The 14,250-nt window shown below is 35.7% G+C and overlaps 1 protein-coding gene across 1 annotated transcript in view; it reads left to right on the plus strand.

Annotated features, from left to right (window-relative positions):
- Positions 1–13,594, plus strand: part of LOC111048164 (flocculation protein FLO11) — a 48,019-nt gene extending 34,425 nt beyond the window's left edge. The window contains exons 15-18 of the mRNA XM_039425286.1: positions 1,389–1,529; positions 5,058–5,265; positions 8,758–8,968; positions 10,097–13,594. Coding sequence (XP_039281220.1) covers positions 1,389–1,529; positions 5,058–5,265; positions 8,758–8,968; positions 10,097–10,266 — 730 coding nt within the window. The 3' untranslated portion in view covers positions 10,267–13,594. The remainder of the gene's footprint in view (positions 1–1,388; positions 1,530–5,057; positions 5,266–8,757; positions 8,969–10,096) is intronic.
- The last annotated feature ends 656 nt before the right edge of the window (positions 13,595–14,250 follow it).

Raw genomic sequence — 14,250 nt, forward strand, 5'->3', positions numbered from 1 at the left:
TCCACAGAACTAAAGGAAGTAATTCAACGATGAATTGAAGTTATGGTTGAGCAAGCAATGGCAAATTTTAGAATTAGGTTAAGTGAGTGTGTGAAAAGTAACGGAAATCATTTCGATGACATAATCTACAAATAAAAAACCTTTGTGATGTAATTCACTATGAATTGCAAAATTTGATCTCTAATTTGATATATTACATGTTTTAATTAGCCAATCGGAGAGCTTCTTGCACTGGCGACTCGTTCGCCGCCAGTGCGAAAACGCCTGAAAACATCTTCATGTGGCTTGGCCCTAATTCATTCATTCTTTCATTCAATCATTCATAGAATATAGTGATGGGTAATGTTTTTATAATAATTTACCATATCTTCATTGTATTCAAGTTATCAATCGTCAACAAATAATTGGACTGTCAAATTCAAGGACTATCATCCAGTATCACCCCAATTAGTAGAGAATAAAACCGGAATGGAGGGGCAGCAGAACGAAAATTTAAATCAACTTATTTAATCACATTCAATGATTATCCAATTCTTCTTCTTCGTCTTCTTCTTTTCTTCTTCTTCTCCTTATCCTCCTCCTCCTCCGCCTCCTCCGCCTCCTCCTCCTCCTCCTTCCTTTTTCTTCATCTCTAGTCTCCTTCTCCAGTCTCCGCAGTAGGCCTATCATTTCTCACAGTCAATGATTAACAATTATTCTTTCTTCTCTACCGTTTTTTTCTTTTTATTCTCCGTCTTCTTCTTCATCATAATCATCATCTCCTGTCTCCTCTTCCAGTCTCCAGTATCATTTCTCACAGTCAATAACAATTCCTCTTCTGCATCTCCTATGTCTCTCTTTATTTTTAACCTCTAATCATCATCCTCTTCTTCTTCTGATTTTCTTCTTCATTTCCTGTCTTTTTCTTCTTCAATTATTATCAACGACCATATTGCTTCCCATACATAATTCTTTCTCATATAATTGAAAACCGTTGCACAAATTCAATAATGGTCTGAGTCCAATTTAAATAAAACTGTTCAAATTTTATCTAATCAAACCATTCAAACATCTCAATAAAACATGAATCAAACTTCAACATAACTTCATTTATTGCTAATAATCCCAATTAGAATAAAGGCATGTTGATTACAAAAAGCAAATACGCTACTACTATTTAAAAAGCAATGATACAATATAGATTGATTATTTTTTGATTCAAGAAAATGTGGCGCTATACAGGAATATGTGTCTGGATGCCACTATTTTTTGCTTCAATTAATTAATTTAAAGAAATTGAATAATTTTTTCTTTGTACTTTCAAGTGATTTTCTTTTAATAAAGTGTATATTATTTTGGGGCAATAAATGATTTTGAATTTGAAAAAACAAATATTTGTTTGTTGTTAGGTTCAACAGCCAGCGTAGACGCACCGGAGGAGTGACCAAGGCCCCTAGCACCACTCAGGCTGGAGGAGGAGAGGAGGAAAGCCATGACTCCTCCTCAGATGACGCAAGCAGTGCTGCCACCACAACCACACGACCCACAAGGTCTGTTGTGCGGGCTGGTCCTATCTAGACTGTACTTCGCTGTAGTCAAATTCAGTTCAATTTGTCAGTAATATCATAGAGAAAAGATAGCTTAGGGAGATATACCATGGTGTTGTGTATCAAGTTGAGATGATACTGTATCATATTGTGTTGATACTGTATAATGTGTGGTGATACTGTATCATATTGTGTTGATACTGTATAGTGTGTGGTGATACTGTATCATATTGTGTTGATACTGTATAGTGTGTGGTGATACTGTATCATATTGTGTTGATACTTTATCATATGTGGTGATACAGTATCATATTGTGTTGGTACTGTATAATGTGTGGTGATACTGTATCATATTGTGTTGATACTGTATAGTGTGTGGTGATACTGTATCATATTGTGTTGATACTGTATAATGTGTGGTGATACTGTATCGTATTGTGTTGATACTTTATCATATGTGGTGATACTGTATCATATTGTGTTGATACTGTATCATGTGTGGTGATACTGTATCATCTATGTTAATATTCCATGGTATAGGTTGATAAATAGGACGTTTATATTTCCAAATTTCAAGTTGATTTTCTGTCAACTCGAGTCAATTACTGTCGACTACTGTCTATTATTAGACCAAGTTGAGATCATCCAGTATCACCCCAATTAGTAGAGAATAAAACCGGAATGGAGGGGCAGCAGAACGAAAATTTAAATCAACTTATTTAATCACATTCAATGATTATCAAATTCTTCTTCTTCGTCTTCTTCTTTTCTTCTTCTTATTTTTCTTCTTCTTCTCCTCCGCCTCCTCCTTCCTTTTTCTTCATCTCTAGTCTCCTTCTCCAGTCTCCGCAGTAGGCCTATCATTTCTCACAGTCAATGATTAACAATTATTCTTTCTTCTCTACCGTTTTTTTTTTCTTTTTATTCTCCGTTTTCTTCTTCATTATCATCATCTCCTGTCTCCTCTTCCAGTCTCCAGTATCATTTCTCACAGTCAATGATTAACAATTCCTCTTCTGCATCTCCTATGTCTCTCTTTATTTTTAACCTCTAATCATCATCCTCTTCTTCTTCTGATTTTCTTCTTCATTTCCTGTCTTTTTCTTCTTCAATTATTATTAACGACCATATTGCTTCCCATACATAATTCTTTCTCATATAATTGTATTCATTTATTGCTAATAATCCCAATTAGAATAAAGGCATGTTGATTACAAAAAGCAAATACGCTACTACTATTTAAAAAGCAATGATACAATATAGATTGATTATTTTCTGATTCAAGAAAATGTGGCGCTATACAGGAATATGTGTCTGGATGCCACTATTTTTTGCTTCAATTAATTAATTTAAAGAAATTGAATAATTTTTTCTTTGTACTTTCAAGTGATTTTTTTTTAATATAGTGTATATTATTATTTTGGGGCAATAAATGATTTTGAATTTGAAAAAACAAATATTTGTTTGTTGTTAGGTTCAACAGCCAGCGTAGACGCACCGGAGGAGTGACCAAGGCCCCTAGCACCACTCAGGCTGGAGGAGGAGAGGAGGAAAGCCATGACTCCTCCTCAGATGATGCAAGCAGTGCTGCCACCACAACCACACGACCCACAAGGTCTGTTGTGCGGGCTGGTCCTATCTAGACTGTACTTCGCTGTAGTCAAATTCTGTTCAATTTGTCAGTAATATCATAGAGAAAAGATAGCTTAGGGAGATATACCATGGTGTTGTGTATCAAGTTGAGATGATACTGTATCATATTCTGCTGATACTGTATAATGTGTGGTGATACTGTATCATATTGTGTTGATACTGTATAGTGTGTGGTGATACTGTATCATATTGTGTGATACTGTATAGTGTGTGGTGATACTGTATCATATTGTGTTGATACTTTATCATATGTGGTGATACAGTATCATATTGTGTGATACTGTATAGTGTGTGGTGATACTGTATCATATTGTGTGATACTGTATCATATTGTGTTGATACTGTATAGTGTGTGGTGATACTGTATCATATTGTGTTGATACTGTATAATGTGTGGTGATACTGTATCATATTGTGTTGATACTTTATCATATGTGGTGATACTGTATCATATTGTGTTGATACTGTATCATGTGTGGTGATACTGTATCATTTATGGTAATATTCCATGGTATAGGTTGATAAATAGGACGTTTATATTTCCAAATTTCAAGTTGATTTTCTGTCAACTCGAGTCAATTACTGTCGACTACTGTCTATTATTAGACCAAGTTGAGATGATACTGTATCAATTTGTGGTGATACTGTATCATTTATAGTAATACCATACAGAAAAGATAGCATAAGAAGATATCTCATGGTGTTGTGTATCAAGTTGAGATGATACTGTATCATATTCTGCTGATACTGTATCATATTCTGTTGATACTGTATCATATGTGGTGATACTGTAGCATTTATGGTGATATTCCATGATATAGGTCAATAAATAGGAAGTTCACAGTAGCAGAAGTCTTCGGGGTGAATTACTGCATTTAATTTGTATTTTCGTTTAATAATAATAATAATAAATAGGACGTTTATGTTTCCAAATTTCAAGTTGATTTTCTGTCAACTCAAGCCGATTACTGTCGACTACTGTCTATTATTAGACCAAGTTAAGATGATACTGTATCAATTTGTGTTGATACTGTATCATGAGTGGTAATATTTTCTGTATTAATATTGTGTGTCCAAATTACAAGTGGATTTTATCTTATCTGAAGCCGATTACTGTCGACTACTGTCTATTATTAGACCAAGTTAAGATGATACTGTATCAATTTGTGTTGATACTGTATCATGTGTGGTAATACTGTATAATTTAAGGTGGATACTCCATGGTATAAGTCAATAAATATGACGCAGGACGTTTATATTCCAAATTTCAAGTCGATTTTCTGTTATCTGAAGCCGATTACTGTCGACTACTGTCTATTATTACTGCTCTGGCCGGGTGAGAGTGTAATAACGGCACAGTATGAGAGACTACCAGCGTCACATAGCTTCACTAAAAACAACTACGTGGACTATCGGCTTGAGTTTACAGTGACATTTGAAACATAAACGTACTATACCATGGGATATCCTCTTATGCTACCTTTTCTATATGATGTTTTAAGTAAAAGAATGAGAAATCTATAATATAATGAAGGAAAGAATTGGCTTCTACCATAGCCACGTCTAATACTGTATTAGAGGTGGCTATGCTTTTACACGTACGGGATAAGAAATTCTCGAATCACGTCTGAACTACTGTATTGATTAACTTTAAATTTTGCATATTGATTTTTAATTTACCGAGGATGGTTATAGGCCTATTAAAAATTCTTAGAGATTTCAGTTTGTCAAGTTTTCAATAAATTAGACTCTTGCGGTGCATGCAAACTAAGTAAAAAAAGAATAGATATCCTAATAAATAATGAAAGAAATAGAGAAGGAATATTTTGTTTGAAATCATGTGAAGATGGAAATAAATGAATATATTCTGTTTTGCAGGCCACGTCTGAATATCGCTGCGGGAGGTGCTAGGCCCCTACGCCCCGGACCCAAAATAAACATAGGGGGTCGCGGCAAGCTTGGAGGCCCCCCTAGCCCCCCTGTGTCACCCTCTGCTGCCCCAACCACCGCACCCGACCTAGAGCCCACCAGCACAAGTCCACTGCCCGACGAGGCTGCATCTGCACCTGCTCAGGACAACCAGGAGGTACCTCATTGATGAATAAATATTGATTATTATAAAGTTATAGAATAGCATACCAGGAGGAACCAGATGTATCGAAAAAATTACTGTTTTTAAGTTATTGAATAATATAGATGTTATGGATTTAATATATATTTTTTATTGACCGAGCTAAGTGAGATCTAAGATTCAAGTCGACTGTTTTGCATTTCTCTTTATTTATGTTTATATATATGCTGCGCATTTTCGGCGAAACGCGGTAATAGATATTCCTGAAATTTGACAGGTTTGTTCCTTTTTAAATTGTGCGTCGACGTATATGAAAAGCTGAAAAAATTTTGAACTCATAAAATATTAAGATGGAAATAATAGTTGTGAAGTATCCAGTTTTTAATATTTATTGGTACAGACTCAATAGGTACACCGATGAGCTCGTTCGGGATGCAGTTTACAATCTTTGGAGCGATGTATACCAGCTGCTTACGAATAACCGTTAAATTTGAATCATAAGTAACATATCTATGTAGATTGTATCTTGTTCTATGAGTTACATTGATTCTTGAAAATGAGCTTCTGTGTTTATTGAAATATTTAAATATGCTAAGCACATAGAATGACGGATTGACATGACTCTCAATTCACTGAATGCAATTTTTGAGGGGAACAATATGGGTTTATTTAATATGGTTTTTATGATCATTTTCTGTATAATGAATAGTGGTAACAAAAGAGTGTCATAAGTACCACCCCAAACCGCCAAACCATAATTTAATAGAGATTGTACAATTGCAAAATAAAGCATTCTCAACTTTGATAAATCAAGTATCGACCTCAACTTATAAAAATTATAGGAGACAAACCTTAGTTTATGGCATAGGTATTCAATATGCCTTCTCCACTTGAATCCCTCCTAGATTATCAAACCCAAATATTTTATTTGACTAGTCCTTTCAATCTCAGGACATCTACAGGGAGCATCGTCTAATAAATTACAATTTAAATGCAATTTAAGTGTACAATTTGTCTCTTCATGTCCAGAGATATTTCTTGAAAAGGCGATATATTTTGTTTTTTTAATATTTAAGCTTAGGGAGTTAACATCTAACCATTTCTTCAGAGTGGAGATGCCTCTGGAGGCGGCTCCATAGACTCTCTGCCAGGTGCTCTCTCCAAACAACAGCACAGTATCGTCAGCAAATGAGAATACCACACCTCCATTCAGGTCTAGTCTGAGTATCTCATTTACATAAAGAAGGAATAAGATTGGTGATAAGACTGTTCCCTGAGGGAGACCATAACCGGAGAGAGGCAGATCACTCACACAGTCATCAAGTGTAAGAATTTGTGATCTATGTGCAAGGTAGCTATGGAACAATCTCAGAGTTGTACCTCTGATTCCTGCTCGATCCAGTTTATTTAGTAGTTGGTTGTGAGCCACAGTATCGAAAGCCTTGGCTAGATCAAGGAAAACCGCAAGAGTTTTCTTTCCCTTATTTAACAAATCTGCCACAGAATTTGAGAAATGGATTAGATTCAAGTCGACTGTTTTGCATTTCTCTTTATTTATGTTTATATATATAAGTTGCGCATTTTCGGCGAAACGCGGTAATAGATTTTCCTGAAATTTGACAGGTATGTTCCTTTTTAAATTGTGCGTCGACGTATATGCAAGGATTTAAAAATTTTGCATTTTAAGGATAATATAAAAGGAAAAGGAGCCTCCTTCATACGCCAATATTAGTTAAAAAATCAGACTAGAATTATTCATCATAAATCAGATTATGTCGAGTAGATTATAAATTGCATGCAATGACGCATGCAATTCAATATCTCAATGTAACTTAGTAAAAAATCAGCTGTCGTGTGGACTATTAATTGCATGCAGTGAGGCATGCAATTGATAACTCGAAGTAGCATAGTATTTTCTCCTGACTTTTCTCTGGTTTCAACTCGGTAAGCTTTTGATGATAGTAGCAGAGCTGTTCACATCAAATTATTAGCATTGTCGATACAACAACCCAAACAGCCATTAGTCGTTTATACACCGATATCTGGCCGGCACGACAGGACAGGACAGAATTTACTCTGATGAACAGTATTGGAGGAGACTGTGGTTTATAACTGCGCGATGTCTACTGTTCACAGAACTACTAGTATCCAGTTTGTTGATTATAACACAGAGAAAAGATAGATTAAAAACGGTCTGGCAACGTTGCAGTACTGGAAAATTCTTCGTTGAATGATAGACAAGGATAGCAACAAAATCTTAATCGAATGCTACCATTACAACGTGGACCGTTCTTGAACGCAAACCCAATCAGCCAATCGGAGAGCTTCCTGCCCTGCCGATTCACCCGAAAACGCCTGAAAAACGCTCGTGTGGCATCGCCCTTGGGTTGATAGGTCGGACGCAACTCAATTGTGACAAACTTCATACTCTCAGCGTTGTGCGTATAAAGCTGCGTACACATATTCGCGCTTCCAACCCGCACCGAGCACGCTCCTCCCTCGTACCGCCCTCGTACCGCCCTCGTACCACCCTCGTACCGCCCTCGTACCACCATCGAACCACAGTCGCTCCGCCCACGCACCCATCATGAACGTCACGGAAGATGTTAGATCTTCTCGCGTTCCCCGGTCGAACCACTGTTGCTCCCCGGTCGATCATCAATCGCTCTGCTGGAGTGACGTTCGGTTGCGGAGCAGAGCGAAAGTCTGTACGCACCTTAATACTCTACCTACCAATAATTACACTCTCAATTCAATCAATGCTTGGTATTATTGTGAGGTCCACGTTATAATGGCTGTGAAGAAAGATAGGAGAACAACGCTGCCGATCCTCTGTCTTGTCAATGCCTTCTTTAGACGGTAGCAGATTCAGGTTTATTGATGTAATATTAACTGTCCATTCTCGTTAAAAATAATAAATTATATTTTATTAAGCAAGAAATTATATTTTTCAATAATTTCATAATGAATTTTCATAATTAAGATGAAATATTTTGTGAATTAATTATTAGTTCTACCTTGTTTAAAGACGATCTGGCAACAGAGCAAAGCGAGAAAGAGATAGCGCTATTTGCTTTGTTGAATGATAGACAAGGATAGCAATACCATTGCTAAACAAACACTGCCATCTCACTGTAGGAGTGAATTTCAATATTGGGCATTTTTCACAAGTCCTATTTTTAGCTTTATACGTAGAGCTAAATTCGCACTGACTCGTAAACCGGCTTGATGCCTGAAGTCATATAAATAGATAAGCAATGAAAATTATAGAAACTCTCCTGCCATCTGACAGTCAATGAGCGAATGAATACGTTCTAGCTGCGGCACAATTCAAATGGCCTCAACATATTTTTTCATTTATTGAATTTTCAACAGTACAACACCAATAATCTATACATCTTTCTCCAAATTAATTGTCTTCACTGATGATCTAAATAAATGTGAGTTTGTTTGTTTTATTTCATTACTATTTCATTATTATTTATTCAAATTTGTGGTTGTTTGCAGCCTTCAGAAGCGCCGGACGCGCTGACTAGACTGCGCAACAGACCGCGCCTGCGTGTAGAGAAGCCGGCCGCCAAGGGTGCACAAGTGACCGCCACCGTCGCACCCAACAAGAGGCCCCTCCCCAACGGGCTGCTTGCCAGGCGACCGAGGCCCGGCCAGGCACAAGCCACCACCGAGGCGGCTGCAACATCAGTCGACGACGAGCATCAAGGTTGGTAGCTGCTTCAAATTCAAATGATACTTGCTACTTATACCATAAAGAAAAGATAGTATAAGAAGATATCCTATGGTGTTTTGTATCAAGTTGAAATGATACTGTATCATGTGTGTAGATACTGTATCATATTGAGGTGATACTGTATCATTTATGGTGATATTCTGTATGGTATAGGGCTTCACTGTTAACTCAAGCTGATAGTTCTAGTAGTTCTTTTTGAATTGTGAATTTTATTGTTATGATAACGACTTTGAACATACTCAGTTATATTCATGCAGAAATAAAGGATATTATTAAAAATTAATAAAAACAATATAAAAACTTGTAGTAGGCCTACCCTTTATTATTCAAAACTTTAAAATATTTCAACGACTAGTTTCGACAATTTTATTTCAACTTGAAATTGACCCAAGTTATGGTCGAAACTTGTCGTTGAAATATTTCAAAGTTTTGAATAATAAAGGGTACTACAAGTTTTTATTAATTTGTACAAAAGTAGCCCATATAAGTGAAGTGTTTTTAGGATATTATTATTAATATCAAGGAACCGAGCATCGCTCTAGAGTACACATTTTTTCAGCGATCATATGTTCATCATTTCGATTAATTTCTTGCTGGATAATATTTCTCGTGAGATCAGCGAATTGAATGCAATAGTTCAACAGCTGAGGCATAATTTTGTCTCACTCCCACACACGCACTCGCTCACTCACTTCCATTATGGACAGACGTCGAAATTTTCAGCGGTTTTTCCAAGGATGAATTATCGTTTCAATGTCCTTCAGTGAGTTATCCCAGGGATGAGACCTAGTGCAATTAAATGTTTATATCGTAAACCTTCTTTGTTCCAAATTTCGTGAGAGTCGTTGGAGCCGTTTTCGAGATCCGTTGGCATACAGATATATAAACAGGATTGCTCGCTCAATATTATAGGATATTGTGTTATTTTTAGATACCCGTTTGGCAAGTTTTTGAGTGATTGAGTCTTTGTTTTGTTTATATTTCTCTGTGGAGGGACCTTTTTTGTGTTTATGTCAATTCATTTTTATGCATGTGTGTAGTATTTATTAATTTCATGCATTTATAACTGTGTTCCTAACTGTTTTTCTGTTTTTGTTTCAGGCGATGAGGAAAGCGAAGCATCGGACCCGGTCCCAACGGCGGCGTCGACTAGTGAGGCGCCCGTGGCTGTAACGACGCCCGAATCCAGGCTGGCGTCCCTGGTGGGCAGGCGACGCCCTGCTCTACGACGCCCCGGCACACTAGGCGCCAATAGACCTGTAGATCAGTAGACTGGATCCGCCCGTACACTCGGCTAAATAACTCACTGCAAAAGAGCACCTCTCACATGTCTTTATAGTGAGGTCCACGTTATAATGGCAGTGTTTGATTGACAATGGTATTATTGCTATCCTTGTCTATCTGCAGACAAAGCAGATAGCGCTATTCTTTTCCACCTTCTCGCTGTTGTTGCGAAATCGTTTGTTGACTATGGACAATATAATGAGCTAACAAAAAACTTCATTTATGAAAATGTATCAATAAATCTTGATAATTCTTATCAACAAACGATTTGGAAACAGTTTGAAGCTAGTAAAGGATAGAGCTATCTACTTTGTTTAATGTCAGACAAGGATGTTGATCAGGTGCTGACTTTATAACTATCTCACTATAGTTGGATGACAGCAGTGAGATTAGAGATAAATGAGATAAATAGGTTGAAATGTATCGAGTTAAGGCTCCTTCATATCGGTCTTCAGTTTAGCTGATCTAACGTGCTAAATTATGCTTTCTCTATGGTTCAACCTATTGTGAGGTCCGCGTTATTATGGCTATCCTTGTCTATCATTCTACAAAGCGGATAGCGCTATTCTTCTCTAGCTCCGCAAATTTGCCAGATCTTTTTTAAAGAATGTTAAATTATTTAACAAAACAGTCAATCTCAATTTATTATTACATTATTTAAAAATATATTTTCTTGACAAATGCAATATAATTTATCAAGAATGAACAGTCAATACTGCATTAGATATACCGGTATCAGCTCTGTAGAAGGCAGTGAATCGGCAACTCTGTTCGCCTATCTTTCTCCACTGCCATTATAACGTGGACCTCACTATGCTGGACTGCTGGACTGCAGACCAGCCTTTCTTCTAATTTTGTTGGGTTGGCAATAGTTTGAGGACATAGGTATTTAATGAGATGGACCACTTGTGCCTTAATCAGTGAGTTATTTAGCTCAGTGGGTCGTAGATCCTCATCAACCCTGTAGAGTAGCTCTAGTTAACACTGGCAGATATAGGTGGCGCACGACGAGATGCTCCCTGGCTTCCATTTGAAACAATGAAAACCAGGGACCATCTCGTTATGCGCTACCTTTAGTTGTGAGAACTATATAATTGATGCCCGGTTGCAGAGTCGTCACATAAAGTTAATTCGGGCATTTAACTTATTTATGAAGCCATAACTCCACTTTTCGTTGCACAGATGTCAAAGTAAACTATAGCTCTCATAAAACTGAAAACGCCCAATTAAACACATAATTTCGTTGCAGAGTCGTCAAAAAGAACTTTATGTCTTCAATAGCTAAAAACGGTCATTTAAGTTATGGGCCCGAAGTCTTGCTGTTAAATCCAATATCTACACTCGCCAAATGCATTTTAGAGGTTGTGATAGCTTTTTTGGAAGATGTTCATTAAAAACCATCTGTAATATTATCGCTAAATATGGTGAGAAATCTCGCCAAAAGCCAAGAGTCGCCATATGGTTTATCAATTTTATGTGAGGTCTTTTAGGTCTGTTCACAGTAATGTCGATCGAAACTTCCCCCGATGCCAAGACATTGGTTGGATAGAAGCATGTACGGAAAAAAGTGAATAGAGCTGCAGTGTGACCTATGTGTGATGCTAATTCGGGATATAGCTAAATGGGCTTCCGCAAACGACTGTGCAGCGACCAACCATTTATATGAGTGATTTTAAACTACGTCTCACATAGCTATGTTTGATTTTATGTAACGACTCTGCAACCGGGCATCAGTCTATAGAAAATATTCCAAATTTTAGCCACGTAAAAAGGTTTCCTAATACGTTTCCAGTGAAGTCTGTTACAATCTGCCAGTGTCAACATAAAGAGCTGATCTAAATTGATGTCACAAAATAATCAAAATTAAATTTTCGATACTTTTGCTATTATTGTCAGTCTCTCTTTTTTCCAACTGCATTCTTTATTTGAATAATGTATCCTTTTCAACCTATCTACCTTCTTCTTGTTGAGCTTGTTCTGTATTACTACTACTTTAGGTTAACTACTCAATTTATACTATTTATTAGGCGTGTTTATGTTTTTTTATACCATCCAATCAAGTATTTTACATTTTAATTGATGTGAGAGTTTTATAGTTGAAATATGTGTCTGCTCATCTTTGCAAATAAGTTTGAATGTATTTTTTTTAACATGAATGTTTCCACTATTTTCGATGAATTGATCATTCTTCAAACTGCAGTAGACGACAAACAGTATTGTAGAAGTGAAATTAATAATAAAATGAAGTGAAATGATATTGTAAACTGGAATAATTCACATTTGTTGCAAATGATAACTTTGGAATACACAAAAGTTTAGCCTCTTGTTTGTTTTTCAATACAGTAAAATCAGAATTGAACTATTGCATGTTATATTCAATGACATTATAATAAACGTATTCCTATTGATGATTCAATATCAAGGCTCTAGAAAAAACATATTTTTCAACAGAAATCTGTAACCAGTAAGTATTTCTCTATGAAGGCAATCATAACATTATTTTGGTTTTTGTTCTAAGAAAAGGACATAGATTTATGAGAGTATTGAAACTTCGAAAAATTATCAAATATACCTCTGACTGTTGAGGATCATTGTTGTATATACTATATATATTTATAAGTTTTCTACAACCGTACTTATAGACTGCTTTCTTTATAAAACAACATTTGATCGGAAGAAAATAAGACGAATTTTATGTTTTATTTAGTATAATGTGTTGAAATATTTGTTGAGATTTCTCTCACTGTATTGTCTCAAAAAACACTTATAATTTGTAATAGGGAATAATTTGTGGAGTAGGGAAATTTGTAAATACAAGTAAGTGTAAAAATGGGTTAATGTGAATTTGAAGACAATGCAAGTACCATACCAGTTTGTTTAAGCTGATCCTATACGATTTTTTTCATTCAAGAACTAAATGTATTTACAAGATAACATTTTTAATTATGAATTATTTTAATTCGCAAAAATCCCACGAGAGAAAAGAAGGTATAAACTCATTATAATTGTTTGAGAAAAGTAAAAAATGTTTTTAGTCATCCTGCAAAAATGATGAGTTAAATCAATAATTAATTATTGAGATCTTGAAGAATTCATCTCTTAATGTGAATCTCAGAATTGCCTTTTTGTAATTGCAAATCTAAGTGATTATCATATTATTTGATTTAAGTTTTTCTTTTATAAAAATTATTACTTTTAGCTATTTTGTACCACCTTGTTGTATGAAACTTGTGTGCCAATGATATATAATTATTGTAAATATTACTATGTGTATGACAATTTATTATGAAAAATAGACTTAATTATAAAATTGAACTGTTTTTTTTTATTTCCAATCTTACTGTAGATCCTTTGGGTACAAAGGTACTTCGGGTACTTTGCAAAAATCTATTATTGAATTCATGGATTTCAAGCAAAATGCAAATCTCCCAGATTTGGTTGATATCCGGGCTATGGATAGAGGTTGAGCTAACAAGTGTTGTGCTATAATATGAGACGTTTCGCAACAATACAGGGTGAGTTATTCACTCAAACATAAAATTTTACCTGCACTCTCAGATCAGAAAAATCACTAATCTTCAAATGCTTATAACTCAAGAATAGTAGTGAATTTCGCAAATGTGATGACATAGTTCCTCTCGTCTAGTTCCATCATTCCTGAGAGTTTGAGCGATTTTAATTTGTTGCCATTTTTTAAAAAATTCATGATGTTTGAAACATAAAATTTACAAAATTTCAAACGGCCATATCTAATGAACGGTAAGGAATTTTGCAAATCGGATTCCAGATTTGTGTTCCTCGCATCAAAGAGCATAAGGTCACAAAGTTTGAGCGATTTTTATTTTTTACAAAAAAATGAGGAAAACCATGGACTAACCATCGTGCGTTTTAAAAAACAAAACGTATCTCAGATTTGGCTGAAATTTGCATCATAGATGAAGCTTGAATAAAAGGAGAATGAAGAAAAATAA

The sequence above is a fragment of the Nilaparvata lugens genome, chromosome 3 (assembly GCF_014356525.2).
Source record: "Nilaparvata lugens isolate BPH chromosome 3, ASM1435652v1, whole genome shotgun sequence".
In the NCBI taxonomy this organism is placed as follows: Eukaryota; Metazoa; Arthropoda; class Insecta; order Hemiptera; family Delphacidae; genus Nilaparvata; species Nilaparvata lugens.